The 20,771-nt window shown below is 46.0% G+C and overlaps 1 protein-coding gene across 4 annotated transcripts; it reads right to left on the bottom strand.

Moving 5' to 3' along the window:
- Positions 1–95: 95 nt before the first annotated feature.
- Positions 96–11,943, bottom strand: LOC114592266 (uncharacterized). 4 transcript variants are annotated; one of them, XM_077922027.1, is made up of 5 exons: positions 11,737–11,943; positions 9,022–9,231; positions 6,979–7,929; positions 5,527–5,605; positions 96–3,462 (listed from the first exon to the last, which is right to left on the bottom strand). In XM_077922027.1, the coding sequence occupies exons 3-5, from the start codon at positions 7,699–7,701 to the stop codon at positions 2,711–2,713; spliced, it is 1,554 nt and encodes a 517-aa protein (XP_077778153.1). In that variant the 5' UTR covers positions 7,702–7,929; positions 9,022–9,231; positions 11,737–11,943; the 3' UTR covers positions 96–2,710. The 4 variants fall into 4 exon arrangements, with proteins under 4 accessions (XP_077778153.1, XP_077778146.1, XP_077778139.1 ...); XM_077922020.1 differs by lacking the exon at positions 9,022–9,231 and having other exon boundaries at positions 6,979–7,950; XM_077922013.1 differs by lacking the exon at positions 9,022–9,231.
- Between the last annotated feature and the right edge of the window lie 8,828 nt (positions 11,944–20,771).

Raw genomic sequence — 20,771 nt, 5'->3', positions numbered from 1 at the left:
CCCACCTCTGCCAACACGTCATGGATCTCCTGTCAAGGGTTTATAAATAAAGCCACACCCCAGTTTCCCTGCTGTTAACACCCCAGGCACAGAAGCAGACTGAAAAAAGAATGTTTAATCTCAACTTCTTGTTATTATTAGTTGTCTTCTTTAAAAAATCAAACAAACAAAGGTAGGAGATACACTCAGCCATCATTTTTCAAGTATATAGATATACAGAGATAAATATATGTCGCCATAAAGAGGGAAGGATTTATTACAAGACCACCTAAGGGAAGTTAACATTGCCTGGGAATCAAAGGTTGAAAACCTGAGGGAAATTCTCAGGTAAGGAGAAAGGGGGAGGGGGGAAGAAGAAAAAAGAGCAAGTGTTTGAAAATACAAGGCATAAATATTGACTACATTGGTTTTGGATATAAGTAGGACTATCTCGGGATGCAACGGAAGGGACCTAGCCCACGCCTCAGAGGTACGAAGTCCTTGAAGGTCCAGAGAGATTCTCTCGCGTGATGAGTTCTGGGGATGAGATGCAACAACGACCCTCTTGTGCTGCTTCGCTTTTTAGACCCATTTCACAGGTGAAGGGAGGAAAGGGGCGCTGAGGTGTCCACGTTTTCCATCACTTTTCCTGGCCCCCACCCACCTCAGCCGGTCATCTTCACTTCTCAAAATTTTAGGGTGGATCAGGCCAAAGGCCTTAAGTCCAGCATCCGTTTCCCAGAGTAGCCAGTTACGACATCTCCAAGAACCCCAGAGGCAACAAAAAAGGTAACAGCCCACTCACCTTGTCTTTCCTCCATTCCCACCCTCACCACCCAAAAAAAATCTGGTGTTCAGCTTCTATTCCTAACCACCATGAGCGTTAGCTGCAACCAGTTGCCAAAAACCTGCCTGAGTTTTGTAAACCGTGGTGTACATTTGATTGCACTGTATAAATAAATAGTAATAAATCTGGGGGCTGGAATTGGCTTTTAGTGGCACATTGTTTGGGGCAGAACAGCTTCCTCCTGCGTAAGCCCAGTCGTTTCAGCCAAGTGAGGGCAGCGTCGTATTTTTTAAAAGCAAGAAGTTAACGTTAAGCCTCAGTAGCCGAAAAGTGGAAGTTCCTTTGCGTATATCTGCATACACGGCAGAAATTTATCCCACTTCTCGGCCACATGACAGACAGATGCTAGAAACCCTACGGACTCCCTTTTCTAGCTAATGAGGCTTCTCCAGACTTTGCCCACAAACTTTTAAAGACTAGAACCTTAACACGCTTTGCTTTTTGTGACTCAGTTTAGTTTTCTCTTAAAATGAAAGCTGAATTTGATGCTTCCCCCAAAATGGTGGGCGGGCGAAGGAGATTTGCCACGGTCTGGCAAAGGAATTTTAGCTGGACTCCTTTGCACACAGAAGGTCCAGCGTTCAACCTGGCACCCTCAAAGTCTCGCCGGACTACGGCTCCCACCACCCCTGGCCATTGGACAGTACTACCTGGGGCTGATGGGAGTTGTAGTTCCCGGCTCCAGGAGTCAATGATGGGGAAGATGTTCTGCCTGGAGAGCTTCTGCTGGTCAGAGCGGGCATTGATGGGTGTGTGGCCCTCCTGATGCCATCGGACTACAACAGCTTGGACTACGACAGCTATCATAGAATCACAGAATTGTAGAGTTGGAAGGGACCCCATCTAGTCCAACCGCCCCGCAATGCAGGCATCGAAACTAAAGCATCCATGTGCATGCATGCCTAACTCTGTCTCTCTGAAACATCTGAATCGGGAATGGCTGGGAAGGGCCAGGACTGGGGCCTGGATGCGGTGGGAGGGAGGGGAAGGGTTAATAAAGTGAGAGGTTCTCCGGTCCAGGAAGCTGGTAGGTTGCCTGCCCTGAACGGGCCGCACGATCCCTGAAGTAGCAAGTGTGTGGTTTGGAGTTTTTAAATTCATGTTCTGGTCTGTGTCTTTTTAAACGACCTCTCTGCTGCTGTCCTTGAATTTTGTACACTGCATGCGTGGAAGGCAATACAATTTGGAACAGTAATAATGCGGTGGTACCTTGGTTTTCGAAAGTAATCCGTTCTGGAAGACATTCAAAAACAGGATCAATGGGCGGCCGCAAAGTCAATGGGAAGAAATGAAAAACGCGTCTTGGAAGCCGTTCAACTTCCAAGGCGCGTTCAAAAACGGAAGCAATTACTTCTGGGTTTTCGGCGTTCGGGTTCCGAATTGTTCGGCTTCTGAGATGCTCGAAAACCGAGGTTCCGCTGTAATAACAACTTTGGTCGCCCCTGACCATTGAGCCAGGCTGCCTGGGGCTGATCTGGGAGTCCAGCCTCATCTGTTTCCCCTCTCTGTAGTGGTAGATACCGAACTAGACCCACTTATAGCACGACCTGGTATGAGGCAACTGCCTATAGCAGGGGAAGGTTGCCAACTGTCCAAAACCAGGCCCGGCTGTTTGCAGTTCGAAGACGCAGCTGCCTGGTTTTATCTTCACATGAAGAAAACGCAAGGAGAGCCCACTGGATCTGACCAAGAGGGTCTAAGTTTGGCATCCGGGTTCCTAACCAATCGGATGCTTCCAGGAAGCTCCCAAGCAGGGTGTTGAAGAAACAGCCCTCCTGTATCGCTGCCTTGCCTGATGGGTGCAGCCCGGAGCCGGCCCCCTACCCCCTCCAAAATGTGGGTCATGCTGAAACACCCCACCCACCCCCGGATAAACCACGCCCCTCACTCGCCCATGTGCGTTTTCTTGTGCGCAATGAGGTAGAGGCCCCGTGTGAAACTCTTCCCGCAGTCCAAGCACTTGTAGGGCTTCTCTCCCCGGTGCGTCCTCTCGTGAGCGGTGAGGTTGGAGCTGCGCCGGAAAGCCTTGCCGCAGTCGGCGCAGCTGTAGGGCTTCTCCCCCGTGTGCGTCCTCTCGTGGACGATGAAGTCCGAGCTCCAGCGGAAGCTCTTGCCGCAGTCGGCGCACTTGTAGGGCTTCTCCCCCGTGTGGGTCCTCATGTGGGTGGTGAGGTTGGAGTTGCGGTTGAAGCTCTTGCCGCAGTCGGCGCACTGGAAGGGCTTCTCGCCCGTGTGGATCTTCTTGTGGCGGATGAAGTGCGAGCGGTGGTCGAAGCTCTTCCGGCAGTCCTGGCACTTGTACAGGCGCTCTTCGGTGTGGATTCTCCGGCGCAGGACCACGCACCGCTTCTGCCGCTGGTTCTCCTGGAAGAGGATCTCGCCCAGGTCCTTGTAGCCCACCCGGCATGGGACGGCCTCCGGTGGGCACTTGGCCGGGTGCCTCTCCAGCCGCAGCTGGTTCTCAGAGGCCTTCCCCAGCTCGTGGTGCTGAGAGAGGCTCCCGCGTGGCTTTGGCACCAACGCCCCGCCAGGGTTCTCCCGTTCGAGATATTCCCGCTGTTGCAGAAGGACCTCCCTCTCCTGTTCACTGAGCAGTCTGCTCCCCACTGGAACCAAAGAAAAGAGTGGAGATGTAACTGTGCGGTATAAAGTAATGGATAGACAAAGTACAGTGAGGTTAATTGGAAGTCAGTTTTAAATTTCTTCTCTATAAATTTTAATAATTGTGTTCAATACCAGGAGTATATATGATGATAATTATATTAATCTTCTTATATCTTATAGTGTGGTGGTTTGTTTGATTTTTCTGTTATTTGTTTGTTTGATTGTATGTTTGTTTGACGCAGGTGGTGCTGTGGGTTAACCCACAGAGCCTAGGACTTGCCAATCGGAAGGTCGGCGGTTCGAATCCCCACGACAGGGTGAGCTCCCGTTGCTCAGTCCCAGCTCCTGCCAACCTAGCAGTTCGAAAACAAGTCAAAGTGCAAGTAGATAAATAGGTACCACTCTGGCGGGAAGGTAAACAGCGTTTCCGTGTGCTGCTCTGGTTCGCCAGAAGCGGCTTAGTCATGCTGGCCACATGACCCGGAAGCTGTATGCTGGCTCCCTCAGCCAGTAAAGCTAGATGAGTGCCGCAACCCCAAAGTCGGTCACGACTGGACCTAATAGTCAGGGGTTCCTTTACCTTTACTATCTTATAGTGTGGTGGTTTGTTTGATTTTTCTGTTATTTGATTGTTTGGTTGTATGTTTGTTTACTTGTTTGTACGTCTGTTTTTCATAAATGTATTTATTTTAAATTAATAAAGATATATATTTTTTATTTAAAAAAAGAGTGGAGGGAAACCGCAAAATTATAAATCGGTAAGCCAGCAATTAAGAGTGCCGGAGTAAGATCCGGGAGAGCAGGGTTCAAATCCCCGCTCAGCCACGAAGCTCACAATCCCTGTCTCTCAGCCTAACCTGGCCTTGCATGGTTGTGGTGGGGGTTAAAGGAATGCAAATGAATTAAAAAATTAAATCACAAGAGTTTGAAGAGGGCCCTTAGATGCCGTCTAGTCCATCCCCTGCTCAACTTCAGAACTGCTGCGTAGGATGATGTGGTTTAGGGGAGGAGAATATGGAGACTACAGTTGATAGAAATTGGGCATAGGCTAAGGGTACCACATTGGCTCTCTTTGGAGTTATATTCTGCAGCTTAATAATAATAATAATTTGCCATTTTATTTTATATTATTAAAATAATTATATTTATTATTTTGGCAAAGTAATAATAATAAATAAGAATTGAAATAAAAATGTGCACCCCACCACTGAGACCATTCCATTGTAACCATCCAACCTCCCAAAATTTCAACACCTCTTGCCATGGTTTGACCCCTTTCCATTTAAACAGTACAACTTCTACAAACACCTTCCCTATCTCCTCAGAATCATTTCTCCTGCGTATTCCCCGTCTTACCTTAATCGCACATATTATCATCAATGGCTATATCCCACACCTCTTTATATCATTCTTCCATTTGATATTCACCTTGCCCCTTTCACTTCCTAGCTATAACAACTCGTGCAGCTGTCAATAAATTTTTGGGCAAGTCCTTCCCAGCCTGCGAACCTTACCAATTTAATTAATAAAGGAAGGGAGTGATCAAACAGACTGGCTCTCTCCTTGTTGTCTTTCCACTGGCAAGAGAAGACTGTTGTAACCCAACAGGCTTTTGCAGACTGACCAAATGTTTCAAGTGAATGGGCTTTTTAAATAGCACTGTGCTGTTTTTTATCTATAAATAAAAAATAAATCTGTTTTTATCTTGCTTTAATTCTATTGTAGTGGCTGGGGAAACCCAGCCAGATGGGTGGGGTATAAATAATAAATTGTTGTTGTTGTTTAATTGCTGTTCAGCAATTCTCTGAACAGATACCGTATTTTTTGCACCATAACACTCACTTTTTTCCTCCTAAAAAGTAAGGGGAAATGTCTGTGCGTGTTATGGAGGGAATACCTACGGGTGGCATGCCTACGGATTTTCCTCCTCTAAAAACTATGTGCGTGTTGTGGTCGGGTGCGTGTTATAGAGCGAAAAATACGGTACCTTTTTAGCCTTCTGCATTTTAATGCCCTTGCTGCCCAGTCCATCCCCCTATGTCCTTTTTGCTACCCCACCTGGAAAAAAGAAACAAGCCGGGCGTCCCCGTTCTTACCTTGTTTCCGAGAAGCTCCCAGGCAAACTTGCTGCACCCTCGGGAAATTCACCGTCACTTCTTCAAAGGAATCTAGAACCTGCGAACAAGGGTCGCTGGTTAAAAGTGAAGCACAAAGAGATTTGGACAAACCCAGCCACCTCCGCCGGAGCAACAGATCTGCTTGTAGGGGACCTCAGGCCCTCTGGGTACTGAACTATAACTCCCAGCAACCCCAACCAAGGTTACAGTCACTATTTTGGGGCAAGACAGCTCTAAAGTCTTATTTTTCAAATGATGGACTGACTGCGATTTTCTGGCTAGTTTAGACTAGCTTAGCTTTGAGCTAGGTTAAGGACTTTGAGAACTTAAAAGAAGAAAAGTCACTTGAGCCAAGGACAGCACAAGTAGGGCCAGGGCCTTTTCAGCACTGGCCCCGACTTGGGGAATGCTCTGTCACAAGAGACTAGGGCCCTGCAGGACTTGACATCTTTCCACAGGGCCTGCAAGACAGAGCTGTTCTGCCTGGCCTTTGGTTTGGACTCAGTCTGACGCTCAGTCTACGGGCTACTTTTAAAATGAGGCCGCATTTTAAATTGCATTTTAACCTGTATTTTAAATTGGTTCCCCCCCCCCATTATGTTTTTATTGTAATTTTACTGGTGTTAGCCACCCTGAGCAGGGGGTGGACTAGACGGCATCTAAGGGCCCTCTTCAAACTCTTGTGATTTAATTTTTTAATTCATTTGCATTCCTTTAACCCCCACCACAACCATGCAAGGCCGGGTTAGGCTGAGAGACAGGGATTGTGAGCTTTGTGGCTGAGCGGGGATTTGAACCCTGCTCTCCCAGATCTTACTCCAGCACTCTTAATTGCTGGCTTACCGATTTATAATTTTGCGGTTTCCCTCCACTCTTTTTTTTTTTTTTTAAATATCTTTCATAAATACATTTATGAAAAACAGACTTACATACAAGTAAACGACCATACAAACACACAAACAAATAACAGAAAAATCAAACAAACCACCACACTATAAGATAGTAAAGGTAAAGGGACCCCTGACCATTAGGTCCAGTCGTGGCCGACTCTGGGGTTACGGCGCTCATCTCGCTTTACTGGCCGAGGGAGCCGGCATACAGCTTCTGGGTCATGGGGCCAGCTTGACTAAGCCGCTTCTTGCGAACCAGAGCAGCGCACGGAAACGCCGTTTACCTTCCCGCCGGAGCGGTACCTATTTATCTACTTGCACTTTGACGTGCTTTTGAACTGCTAGGTTGGCAGGAGCAGGGACTGAACAACGGGAGCTCACCGTGTTGCGGGGATTCGAACAGCTGACCTTCTGACCGGCAAGTCCTAGGCTCTGTGGTTTAACCCAGCCATAGAACGGTACATAAATTCAATAAATAAATAAATATGGCATGAATGTGACCCAAGAAGGTTTTTTTTTGTTCATCCCCACTTCCTCTCACCAGCTGTTGGGGTCTCTCCGCCTCCTGCTGCCTCAGCAGGAACCCCTCGGCCAGGGCCACCGCCTGGGCGCAGGTCTCCGGCCCGCGCTCCCTGACGCAGCCTTGGATCTCCGACGGCAGGATGGCCAGGAACTGCTCCAGGACCAGCGCCTCCAGGATCTGCTCCTTGGTGTGCCTCTCCGGCTTCAGCCACTGGTGGCACAGCTCCCGGAGCCGCCCACAGACGTCCCGCGGCCCCTCGGCCTCCCGGTAGCTGAAGTGCCGGAACCGGTGGCGCTGGGCTTCAGCGCTCGCTGCATCCTCTTCTAGGACCTCTTCATTGACCTTCCAGCCGCCCCCCCGCACGAAGCCCTGTGGGGCCGCCCCACCCGAGGCCGGAAAGCCCTTGGGGTCCTTGAAGGCCACGAGTTCCGGCAGCGGCGAGCTCCCCCACCCGGCGTGAGGGGACTGGACCACCTTCAGGAACTCCTGCCACTGGGCTTCCCAGCGCTGGGCCAAGCCCACATCCGGCTCCTGTTTGATCTGCTGCGGCGTCACCCGCCTCAGGAACTCCCGGGCGCCACCGGCTGGTGCCGTACGAGGGTCTTTCCTCGCCCCCTCGGCCGGCTTGGCACCGCAGGCAAGGCTCTTCTCCTCCATTTTCACCCAGAGCTCTCGAGAGGCCTGGAGGCGCAGGGCTGACGGCGCACCCCCTTCTTTCGGAACGGCTTTCTTGGAGGCCATCGGTAGGGGCCTTATCCCATCTCAGGCCTGCCGGAGCTCCAGTGGCAGCCGTCGGCCTGGAGGGACACCGACCGCCGTGGGAGAGAGAGAGAGAGGAAGGTTCCTCTGCTCCGTCGTCCGTTCCGTGATCCTGCGGCGTGTGGGGCGATGGAGATGTTGCCGTTTGGCTAAGGGATCCTGCAGCCAGCGGTCATTTGCAAGTGGTCCTGATGGGTAGAGGTCACTGCCCTGTGGATACAAAGCACAAAACTGTAGCAGGGGGAGAGAAAGGAAAGAATGGAGGAGATAATGAATTGGAAAAAAATGTTTGATTTTTTATTTATTTTTAAATTTTTATGCCCCTTTATATTTTTAATAAAAAGCTCAAAGCGGTTTACAGCATATTTAAATCAATAAATCAATAAAACATTAAAATAACCTTTGTAAAAAACAAACAAACCAGAAGCCTTTTTGTAGGCCTCGGTCCAGTGTACCTGAAGGAGCGTCTCCACTCTCATCTTTCTGCCCGGACACTGAGGTCCAGCGCCGAGGGCCTTCTGGCAGTTCCCTCCCTGCGAGAAGCCAAGTTACAGGGAACCAGGCGGAGGGCCTTCTTTGTGGTGGCACCCGCCCTGTGGAACGCCCTCCCGCCAGATGTCAAAGAGAACAACAACTACCAGACTTTTAGAAGACATTTGAAGGCAGCCCTGTTTAGGGAAGCTTTTAATGTTTAATAGACTTTGGAATTTTAATATTCTGTTGAAAGCCGTCCAGAGTGGCTGGGGAAACCCAGTCAGATGGGCGGGCTATAAATAAATTTATTATTATTATTATTATTATTATTATTATTATTATTATTATTATTATATAGGTACCAATATCCCAAAGGAACAGAAAAGACTTTTAATGCCGCACGGATGCTACTAGCCCAGAGATGGAAAGAAGACAAAGCCCCAACCAGAGAGGAATGGCAAACAAAGCTGATAGATTATGCCGAAATGGCATTAACTTGACCGGAAAGCTCAGAAACCAAGAAGACAATAACTTTAAAAAAGAATGGGGAAAATTTATAACTTATCTAGGAGACCACTGTATCCAGATGAAAACATTAGCTAGATTCTAATAACACTTGTAGCAAACATCATGGACATTATGGAGACTTGGAAAATGTGGATTATGAAATGATATGCAGTTGAGAAGGTGGACAATAGGACCTATGAAAGGGAAGAACAAAAAATCCGGAAGTCCAGCTTTTCTGGGTCATGTGACCAGCATGACTAACCGCTTCTGGCGCAACGGGACAGCGTGACAGAAACCAGAGCGCACGGAAACGCTGTTTACCTTCCTGCAGGAGCTGTACCTATTTATGTACTTGTGCTGGTGTGCTTTCAAACTGCTAGGTTTGCAGGAGCTGGGACAGAACAACAGGAGCTCACTCCGTCGCGGGGATTCAACCGCCGACCTTCTGATCAGCAAGCCCAAGAGGCTCAGTGGTTTAGACCACAGCGCCACCCGCATTTCTAAGAAGCCCATATATGGTACCTTGAGCTCCTTGGAGGAAAAGGCAGGATATAAATTAAACAAATAAATACACAACCACACCGCAAACTGCACTTAATAACTTCTCACTGATTCCTCACCTCCCCAGCAATTAGCTACAAAAAAAGCATTTTAACATTTTCCAAGACTTTTGGAGTGGGGGAGCCGATTTTTCCAGGAGGTGCAGCAACACGTATTTAAAGCACTCACTATGGTACCGCTTTAAATGTTTGTGGCTTCCCCCAAAGAATTCTGGGAGCTGTAGTTTGCCAAGATGCTGTGCGGGGAGACCCTCGATTTCCCTCAGAGAACTACAATTCCCAGAGTCCCTTGTGAGAAGGGACTGTTAAACCACCCTGGCAATGTGGGGAATAGGGGGTCTCCTACCAACTCCCTTAACAAACTACAGTTCCCAGAATTCTTTGGGGGAAGAAGCCATATCTGTCTAAAGTGGCACAGTAGCTCAGTTGGTAGAGAATGAGACTAGTAATTTCAGGGTCATGGGTTCGACTCCTACACTGAGCAAAAGATTCCTCCATCGCAGGGGGTTGGACTAGATGACCGTCATGTTCCCTTCCATTCCAACATCTATGAATGGTTAAACTCACTGACAGGGCTTTTAATGGGTGGTGTGAATGTGTCACACTACTTCCACGACTTTTTCCTGTTTTCAAGGCCAGGCCAGGCCAGGGACATCCACAATTTTTATCTGTAGGCTGCTTTGAGTCCTTGTCCGGGGGAAAAGGTGGAGCAAAAATAAATATATAAAAATAAAACACCCGTCTTTCTATCTGCTACGAGGCCCAGCCTTGTTCATGCCTATCTGATTGGTAGGAGGGAAGGAAGAGTCCTCAAGGCTCGGCCTGTGTGTCTGTGGGCACCAGGTTGGCGACCCCAGACTGAGATTAGGAAGCTGCCTTACACTGAGTCAAACCGTAGGTCCACCTACCGCGGAACTGATAGAGTTGGCTCAGTTGGCAGAGCATGAGACTCTGAATCTCAGGGACGTGGGTTCAAGACCCACACAGGGCAAAAGATTCCAGCATTGAAGAGGGTTGGACTAGATGACCCTCGGGTCCCTTCCAACTTTATGATTCTACATCTACACTGACTGGCAACAGCTCTTGCAGCGCTCAGGCAGGGGGTCTCTCCCATCCCTGGAGAAGCCAGTAGGGATCAAACCCACGACCTTCTGCATGAGCTATGGCAATAAAAAGCCGAAGTACCCATCTAACCCAGTACTGTCTGCACTAACTGGCAGCAGCTCTCCAGGGTTTCAGGAAAGGGTAGCCTCCCAATTGAGATTGGGTAGCCTCCCAAAAATATGGTCTGAAGCTCAACATCAAAAAAACAAAGATCATGGCCACTGGGCCCATCACCTCCTGGCAAATAGAAGGGGAAGAAATGGAGGCAGTGAGAGATTTTACTTTCTTGGGCTCCATGATCACTGCAGATGGTGACAGCAGTCACGAAATTAAAAGACGCCTGCTTCTTGGGAGAAAGGCGATGGCAAACCTAGACAACATCTTAAAAAGCAGAGACATCACCTTGCCAACAAAGGTCCGTATAGTTAAAGCTATGGTTTTCCCAGTAGTGATGTATGGAAGTGAGAGCTGGACCATAAAGAAGGCTGATCGCCGAATAATGGATGCTTTTGAATTATGGTGCTGGAGGAGACTGAGAGTCCCATGGACTGCAAGAAGATCCAACCTCTCCGTTCTGAAGGAAATCAGCCCTGAGTGCTCACAGGAAGGACAGATCCTGAAGCTGAGGCTCCAATACTTTGGCCACCTCATGAGAAGAGAAGACCCCCTGGAAAAGACCCTGATGTTGGGAAAGATGGAGGGCACAAGGAGAAGGGGACGACGGAGGACGAGATGGTTGGACGGTGTTCTCGAAGCTACCAGCATGAGTTTGACCAAACTGCGGGAGGCAGTGGAAGACAGGAGTGCCTGGCGTGCTCTGGTCCATGGGGTCACGAAGAGTCGGACACGACTAAACGACTAAACAACAACAAGCCTCCCAACTGGGATTGAACCCAAGTCCTTCTGCATGCCAAGCAGGTGCTCTACCCCTTTCCTTAAAGGCAGAGTGAAGATTCCAGTCCTCAGGGTCCTAATTGAAAAGCTGTTTAAATGGGAAGCTGCTGTAAACAGAGTCATAGAATCACGGCATTGCAGAATCGGATCCCGGGGGCAATCTGGTCCAGCCCCCTGCAATGCAATAATCTTTTGCCTAGCGGTGAGGCTCAAACTTACGGCCCTCAGATGGCAGAGTCTCGTGCTCTACCGACTGACCCGCCAGGCTGCCCAACTCAGCATCGCCTACCCTGGTCGGCAGCAGCTCTCGGGAAAGGAGTATTCCCAGCCCTAAATGGGGATGCTTGAGGCCTTCTGAATTCAGAGCAGCTGCACTGCCCCTGAGCAACAGCGGACCTCCCTCGCCCCCTTGCATTGCACAAAGATGAACAGAACAAAACAAAAAAATAGGAATATTTGCATTTATTTTTGTACTCACTTCAGCAGCCCCAGCCTCTGAGCTTCTCAGGCGCCTTCAATGCAACCACCCCAGAACTGCCGCTTGGAGGAATTAAAAGAGGGAGATGAAGCTACTTTGTGCAAAAGGTTGGGAAGGAATGGAGGGTGAAGGCGGAACAGGAAAGGAAGGGACTCCCTGCTCTTTCTTTTTTTTGCATTTCTCCCTCCTCCCAGATGTCTGGGGCCTCTCTAGCAGCTGCCACCAGATCTATTGGGTTAACCCTTCTTGGGTAAATTCAAACCTGCAGATCCAAGAGAAGGAGGGGCTCCTGAAACGCCTGCAGCTGCCGCCTCGGTAGACCAGGTTGCTATCCGGCAGGTCAAGTACGAAGCAGGCAGAAATTCAACAGGTGCAGCTTTTTCTTTAATTCCGTTTGTGCTTCCTCCTAAAAATACCTGGAAGAGAGAACATCAACAATTAAAAGCAATTCCATGCTGCAGACTTGCATTCCTTTTTCAGAGTGCTGTGTTTTCCAGAAGAAGAAATAAATGAAGACATTTTTTGTTCCTTTCCCTTTCTGATTTATTTTCATTTTCTTCGCTACAGGCAACAAAAGTAACAAAAGGAAAGAAAATGAAATATTTAAGCCGCAAAGCATCGCATGCTGGAAGGAAGAAAAGTGCAGAGATGCAGCACAGCTCTAAAGGGATAATAATAGCCTCTAAAGGGAGAGGTTCCCTTTGCAACTAATAAAGATTTATATAGATAAAAGTATTCTCCAGTTGTGAGTTCCCTCACAGGTTCCGTATAGTCTTAAATGAGCTAGATATTTGCATGCTGGCAAAAATTTGACCATATGCCTCAATATTTGTACAGTGTTTTATTGTAGTATGAAAAAGATTTAATAAAATCGGGGGTGGGGGATAAATAAAATCATGCCATATGTCAAAAAAGCAAAAATCCCTCCAGGTCATTCAAGCTCTGCTCCTTAGACAAATTTTGTTTCTTTCTTTCTTTCCACAAGCTTCTCCAACTGGATGAAAGTCTCTTGCCTTTGATGTTCATTATTTGAATGGTTTTGAAACCTATTTTCAGGTGTGTGTGTTTTTAAAAAACTGCTTTAAAAAATATTTCTATGTCTAAATCGCTTTGAGGTATTTTTCTCAAAGGCCATTAATAAATGAAGAAATGTAGAAACAACTCCTGATGTAAATACAATGCCATATATACAACAATTACTAACAATTCCGTTTGGCAGAACAATGTCAAACTGAGCACAGGTACGGACTGGGATCGTAAAGTATGATACAATAATCTTTATTGCCCCATACAGAACAACGAAATTGAAAAAATCTACATCAGACATTCAAAAACCCTGTGATCCTTGGAGGAAGGGCAGCATATAAATTTAACAATCAATCAATCAATCAATCAATCAATCAAATCCGTATTGCCAGTAGGCATACAGAAATACCCTGTTTACCTGGATAACTGGAACACTTAAAAAAAAAGTCAATTAAGGCTGCAGGCTTTACCTGGGAGTAAGTCCCATTAAACTCACTGGGGCTTACTTCTGGGTTGACACGTACAGAAGCAATGAATCAATGAAAGAATTCAATTCTAAATTTAATTTACTTATTAAAAATTATGTTTGGTTGTCTGCTGCTGAGCACATTTTTTAGATCAGCTTTCCAAATAACACATGTACAAAAGGCACCTGGGACTTTACAGAGTAAGGATTTGGTGCCGAATAACTTAAGCCGCAATTCTTGGCTGCCTGCATACACTATATAAAGTACCCGGTACTTGATTTCCCTCAAAGAATTCTGGTCTCTGTAGTTTACCTCTCAACAGAGTTTACAGTTCCAGCACCCTTAACAAACTACAGTTCCCAGGATTGTTTGTGGGCTTAAAATGTGCTTTAAAGCTGTGTTACGCATTATAGATCTGAAACACATTTGGAGCACATTCTTTCCCTCAAATAATTCTGGGGCCTGTAGTTTATCTGTCGCGGAGTGACAGTTCCGAGAATCCCTTCGCAAACTACAGCTCCCAGAATTCTGTGAGGGAAAGAATGTGCTTTGACTGTGCTTTATTTATTTATTTTTAAATAATTGTTATTGATCCCCCCCCCCCCGTAACATTATGTATAATCATTACATTACATTCAGATTTCAATTCCCCCCTTCCCTGCTGACATCCCTCAACTTCCATCCCTGGTTTGTTACATCTCATATTACATTCTGCTGTTTATATATCTTCTTCGGCGATCGCTCGTAGCCGAATAAGATTGTCTTCCATAAACACGGTTTTAACAATGAGTCCGTAAGTGACTGTGGAGGCCAATTCTGGATCCACATGTCCTTCCACAGTGGGGACATTGGTTCCTGGGCGGGAGTTGATCACGGTGTGGATTTGCCAAGCGTGCCTTTCTCCTAGCAAGTTTCTCCCTTGCGTCCTGAGTTCGAGTGTCTTCAAAGGCCATGACACCTTTGGTAAAAAGGCTGTTCTCCAACTGGAGCACTCACAGGCCAGTGTTTCTCAGTTGTCAGCAGTGGCGTAGCGTGGGTTGTCAGCACCCAGGGCAAGGCAAGTAATTTGCACCCCCTAACCCGTGGATTTGCGCCCCCTAACCCGTGGATTTGCGCCCCCTAACCTGTGGATTTGCCCTAACCCCAGGTGTTGCGCCCGGTGCGGCCGGCACCCCCTGCACCCCCCACGCTACGCCACTGGTTGTCAGTGTTTATACTACATTTTAAAAGATTTGCCTTGAGACAGTCTTTAAACCTCTTTTGTTGACCACCAGCATTACGCTTTCCATTTTTAAGTTCGGAATAGAGTAGTTGCTTTGGAAAATGATCATCAGGCATCCGTACAACATGACCAGTCCAACGAAGTTGATGTTGAAGAATCATTGCTTCTTCCAGTACACTGATATTAGTTCACCTGTCTTCCCAAATGATGTGTAAAAAATTTTGGGACATTCGCAGGAAAACCAAAATGCTTGTTTACAAAACTATTGTACTACCAACCTTACTATATGTTTGTGAAACATGGACCACTTATAAACGCCGTCTCCAACTCCTCGAAAGATTCCATCAACGGTGTTTATATATATTTCTATATTGTCATACTGTTAGGTTTCTTTTTTTTTTGTAAATAAAATTGCAAATGTTTATTTAAATGATTTGAATGTGCTTTAAAAGACAACTCCTTCATCTTCCATGAATTTGTCCAATCCTCTTTTAAAGTTCCGCAGTTTAACTGTGCTGCGCGAAGAAGTCCTTCACCGTTCAGCCTCACTGGGTTAATACCAAATTTCTGGTATTAGGAGAGAGGAAAACCTCTCTCTGTCTACTCTGGTGCAAATACTAGTCCTAACTCAGAGTAGACCCATTGAAGTTGAGGGACCTGAAAATCGATGAACAACTCTTATAGACAGACAGAAGAGGACTTACTCTACTTGACTATTTGGAGGACAAATTATAACGATGTATAAAAGCCATAGCAGAAATTGGTAATTGAGCAGGTGATGTGTAGGGAGAAGGGATGAATGTATTTTGAAATCATAGTTGGAAAACGTTATTTTATTGGGAGCAGCAAATGAGGGAGGAAAATAGAGGGGACATCTGGCGGGCAGGGGTGGGAAGTCAACTTTCAAATTTGTACATATTGAATTTGTATTAATTTGGTGACAATTTGTTAAAAATTCTGGAATATCAATAAAAATAATTGGTGAAAAGAAGTTAAGGGACCTGGCTCAATTTATCTGAACAGAAATGCTCAGGATTGCACTTTGAGGTGTGTGAAATTTCATTTATTACTCTCTTGTCATGAGGCGCCCCAAAGAAATCCACAATATAATAAAAGTGTCTGTAGAATAGAGTCCCTCAGAAGGTGGAGGATTTTAAGGAGAGGTTGGATGGCCGCCTGTCATGGATGCTTGTGTTGAGATGTTTGCACTGCGTGGTGTTCCCAGAATCACACAATCCTAGAGTTGTAGAGTTAGAAGGGACCCCAGGGTCATCTAGTCCAACCCGCTGCAATGTAGGGATCTTTTGCCCAACTCGAACCCTTCCAACTCTGGAATTTCATGATTCTGTATGTTAGGAATATAAAAACAGTTAAAACAACTGCACGCACATACATAAAAGCAATTAATTTTTTAAACAAACTATAAACTGCAACATTAAAAACTGTTTTAAAAACAATTAACATGCATACACAGCACGTGTAGAAGTATATTAATATACAGTCATATAAGATTGCCCCGCATCAGGTGCCTTTTACAGCAGTCTAACATGCAGGACGTGGGTGGCGCTGTGGGTTAAACCACAGAGCCTAGGACTTGCTGATCAGAAGGTCGGCGGTTCGAATCCCCAAGATGGGGTGAGCTCCCATTGCTTGGTCCCTGCTCCTACCAACCTAGCAGTTCGAAAGCACGTCAAAATGCAAGTAGATAAATAGGTACCGCTCCAGCAGGAAGGTAAACGGTGTTTTCGTGCGCTGCTCTGGTTCGCCAGAAGCGGCTTAGTCATGCGGGCCACATGACCCGGAAGCTGAACGCTGGCTCCTCGGCCAGTAAAGCGAGATGAGCGCCGCAACCCCAGAGTCGGCCACGACTGGACCTAATGGTCAGGGGTCCCTTTACCTTTAACATGCAGAAATTCAACAGAGCCAGCTTTCACCCAAAGCCAGGTTCAGATACTTGCAGGGCCGTTGTGAGGATTAAGGCAGCAGGGCGGGAGCAGAGGAACCCCTGAACCCCTTGGAAGAAAAGCAAGCTATAAATCTAGTGATTATTTTTTAATGTGTTAAAATAAAAATTATTGGTGGGGTGGTTGGGGAGAGTATTAAACCTGTTGAATGCTGTCCTGTTAAAACCACAGGAGCCCCGCCAGAGGGGGAAAAGTCTGCAGAATATTTCCTAAATCCTTTACAGTACTTTGTCTCCTATTATCATGCAAGCGAGCTCCCATTTCCTTTCAGCAGCTTTGCCAGGGTCACACACCGGGGTCTCTGGTTCCTTAAAAAACTCCAGCCGCATCTTTGGATCCGGGAAGGAGAGCATTTTTTTTAATCAAAGCTGCTGCTTCTCAAGTTTGATATATAGGAATATTTCACATTGGCTGTATGTAAACCGCTGAATGTAAATCCTTTGTTTTATGAACAAGCGGTATACAAATCTTTTTAAACAGATAATATTCCCTCTCTCCTTAAGCCTCCCCCGCCCTTTTCTGGGAGGTCCTAAAAGGGTTAAATCTGGGAGATGCCCTTCCCCCAAACAAATTTTAAATTTGTGAAAAGCGGGCGGGGCTGGTGGGAGGGACCAACCTGCTGAAGGAGCCCCTCCCTGTCTGGTCTCAGTCTATTCCATTCATTCCAGCAAACTGGGTGTTGGAGGGCGACTGGAAGCGGTGGTGAGTTTGAACCCATTATCTGGGGCTGGGTGGAAGCTGGGTCCTTGGAACGCCCTGCCACTATATAGATATCTATATATCTCTATATTATATAGGCTCCATCCTTGAGATTAACTTTCCCCAACCTGGTTCCTTCCAAATGGGGATTTTTGCTGTTGTTGCTGCAACTACAACTCTCCTTGATGCTTAAGTGTGCAGGCTGAGCCCAACGCATCTTAAAAGTTCGCCAGGTTTGGGGGTGGGGGCATGGTCACACAAGCCAAGGGGGCTGGATGGAGTCCATAAGATGCTGAGTTCGGAGCATTGGCCCATTTGAGCTCCGTTTTGCCTACACTGGCTGGCAGCGGCTCGAAGGTTTCCTGCTTGGAGATGCTGGGACCCTTTTGCGTGCGGAGCAGACGCTCCAGCACTGATCTGTGACTGCCTTTTTAAGTTTCTAGTCCTCAGGGTTCCAAATGAAAAGCAGTTTAAACTGGAACAAAGGAATAATATAACAATAACAATTTATTATTTGTACCCCGCCCATCTGGGTAGGTTTCCCCAGCCCCTCTTGGAACCCAAAGAAGGATTGTGGGTTCGGGCCCCACGCTGGAGTCCTGCCTTTCAGGGGGTTGGACTAGATGACCCTCGGGTCCCTTTTCCAACTTTGCAATTCTGTGATTTCTAAGGTGCTTTGTACTGACTCAGACCATGGCTCTGTAGCGTAGACCTTCTGCATGCAAAGCGGCTGTTCTGTCGCTATGCAATGGCGCATTCCTCCAGCCCAAAGCAACTGGAAGTCGCCAGATGGGGAAAGGTGTTGTAAATTGTGCCTTTTACAAGTAAAACCAGGTTGGCATGTGTTGTGTGTGAGGTCAGATCCCTAGACAAGGTGGCAATGGTTGAATAGAGCGAGCCTCTATTGCCAGATGCAGTCTACCTTCTAAATACCAGTTTCTAGAAAGAGGTGTGAGCAGCGCTGCCCCTTATTCCTCCCTCCGGAGAAGAAATTGCATTCCTGGATGAGATGGCTGCGGGTTGTTTTCAGTGCTAGTCCTACTCAAGAGTAGGCCTATTGAAATGAATTGACCTAGGTTGGAGGGTTTTGGGGGGGGGTTGTATTTCTGTGAAGAGTTTCAAAACAAAATTAACAGAGAATCCAATGGTGCAATGGCCGTTGTTGATAAACAGCTGTTATCCAAAGGATCAGTGATGAAGTGGACAAGTAATGAAACACGGCTATACACTCAAATGGGTCTACTCTTGAGTAGGACTGGCACTGAATCCTGTCCTGGGTTTGCCCTCCTTTTAGTCTGACCCAAAATGATAATCCTTATTCTTATCCATCAGTTCTGCAATCCTCTCTGTTCTCTTCAGGTGAATTTTTAATTCCTTTAAAATGTATTTTAAAGATTTCTATTAATAGTTAAATGCTTTTTTAAAAATAACGACTTGGACAGCAGCTTTGAAAACCTTATAGAAAAGAGGGGTGTAAATTTAGTAATGATTTTATGGCTTGCATCGTTATTAATAATTGCCCGACCTTCACCATAAAGTCCCAGGTAGGGTTACAACTAAAAATCAATATTAAAAATGATTTAAAACAGCTTACAATCGCAAAAATAGTGTGGATCCTATATTAAAATTTGTTAAGTTAAAATCCTCTATGTGTGTCCTGCTTAATATTTCAAAAATCTCTTAATTGGTGTACAGTTGGTGAATATTTAAGTTTATCTTTTGCCCTTCCTCCCAGAGCAGCCCAGTAATAAAACATCTATAAAGTAAATATACATATTTAAAACCAAAAATGTCTCCCAAATGATTCCAATACAGATGCAGACTGGGAAAGATCTCAAAAGGCCTATTAAAAAGCCTTTTTCTCTTTAGTCTGGGACCTCGCTCTATTGAGATGTTTTTATTTGCTACCTATTACCACTTTTGCTATACGTATTTGGATAGATTTTTTTTCATGTTGCAAGCTGCCTTGAGAGTGGTTTAGTTATGGAAAGGCGGCCTACAACTAGACAATTGTTGTTGCTGTTGTTTAGTCCTGTCCGATTCTTTGTGACCCCATGGACCTGTCGTCCCCTTCTCCTTGTGCCCTCCATCTTTCCCAACATCAGGGTCTTTTCCAGGGAATCTTTTCTTCTCATGAGGTGGCCAAAGTATTGGAGCCTCAGCTTCAGGATCTGTCCTTCCAGTGAGCACTCAGGGCTGATTTCCTTCAGAATGGATGTGTTTGATCTTCTTGCAGTCCATGGGACTCTCAAGAGTCTCCTCCAGCACCATAATTCAAAAGCACAAATTCTTCGGCGATCAGTCTTCTTTATGGTCCAGCTCTCACTTCCATACATCACTACTGGGAAAACCATGGCTTTAACTATACGGACCTTTGTCGGCAAGGTGATGTCTCTGCTTTTTAAGATGCTGTCTAGGTTTGCCATCGCCTTTCTCCCAAGAAGCAGGCGTCTTTTAATTTCGTGACTGCTGTCACCGTCTGCAGTGATCATGGAGCCCAAGAAAGTAAAATCTCTCACTGCCTCCATTTCTTCCCCTTCTATTTGCCAGGAGGTGATGGGACCAGTGGCCATGATCTTCGTTTTTTTGATGTTGAGCTTCAGACCATATTTTGCGCTCTCCTCTTTCACCCTCATTAAAAGGTTCTTTAAATCCTCCTCACTTTCTGCTATCAAGGTTGTGTCATCTGCATATCTGAGGTTGTTGATATTTCTTCCAGCAATCTTAATTCCAGCTTGGAAAAGCAGGGATATAAAAACACACAAGAGCCATAAAATAGGGTTAAAATTTATTTATTGCATTTATATGCTGTTTATATCCTTCCTTTGTGCTCACACATATTTTTTGGGGGGGGTTAAGGGGAGGTCTCCCTCCAATCTATGCTTGCCTCAACCCTGTTTGGTAGGTTAGGCTGAGCTGGGGGTATCAACTATTTTTATTTATTTATTCATTTATTTATTATTATTATACTTGAGTCCCACCTTTCGTCCAATTAACTCAAGGCGGTGTGCAAAACAAAACAAATATTAAACCAGGGCAAAATGAGTCACAAGAATGTTTCGTTTGTTTATTTATTGATTGAATTTATATACCGCCCTATACCCCGGGGTCTCAGGGCGGTTCACTGAATAAAATCAAGATATAAAACCAGAAAATACCTAATAAAAATAAAAACAGCAACCCAATACCCCCCCACAAAAAAACACATTTTAAAAGGGCATAGGATGTTGTTGTTTTGTAATGTATTTTGAAAAGCGCCGTGCTTATATGATAAATGTGTGCTTAGCAACATATATCTGATAGTTTTTTTTTATTTAGTAAATAAATTGCACACTGCATCATTGTGAAAAAACAACCCTCCAAGCAGTAATAAATATATATACCACCCTTCATCGAAAGATCTCACCGTATGATTAGAACAGCGCTGTTGCTTTTTTAAAGCTTTTCATTCTTTCTTCAAATTTATTTTTAAAAATCAGTTAAATTGTAAGCTGTAAAGGCAGCAGGGATTCCCCCCCCTTTTTTTTTTACAAACTCCTCACCTGTGCTACTACAGCCATTTCCATGGCTGTAGGACAGCCTGTCCTGAAGAGACCTCTTGCAAAAGCATTCAGACTGGCTTTGTGTCAGTCCTGGCTGGGACAATGGCAGTGTACT

This window comes from Podarcis muralis, chromosome 2 (genome assembly GCF_964188315.1).
Source record: "Podarcis muralis chromosome 2, rPodMur119.hap1.1, whole genome shotgun sequence".
Classification (NCBI taxonomy): domain Eukaryota; kingdom Metazoa; phylum Chordata; class Lepidosauria; order Squamata; family Lacertidae; genus Podarcis; species Podarcis muralis.
The sequence above is the reverse complement of the archived record's forward strand: the minus strand, read 5'-3'. Positions and strand labels throughout refer to the sequence as shown.

Coding starts and splice junctions, on each gene's coding strand:
- LOC114592266 (XM_077922027.1), bottom strand. CDS start 7,701: ATGGCCTCCAAGAAAGCCGTTCCGAAAGAAGGGGGTGCGCCGTCAGCC. Junction 5,606..6,978: donor CGGAGAGACCCCAACAGCTG/GTGAGAGGAAGT, acceptor CCTTGTTCGCAG/GTTCTAGATTCCTTTGAAGA. Junction 3,463..5,526: donor GGGAGCTTCTCGGAAACAAG/GTAAGAACGGGG, acceptor TATACCGCACAG/TTACATCTCCACTCTTTTCT.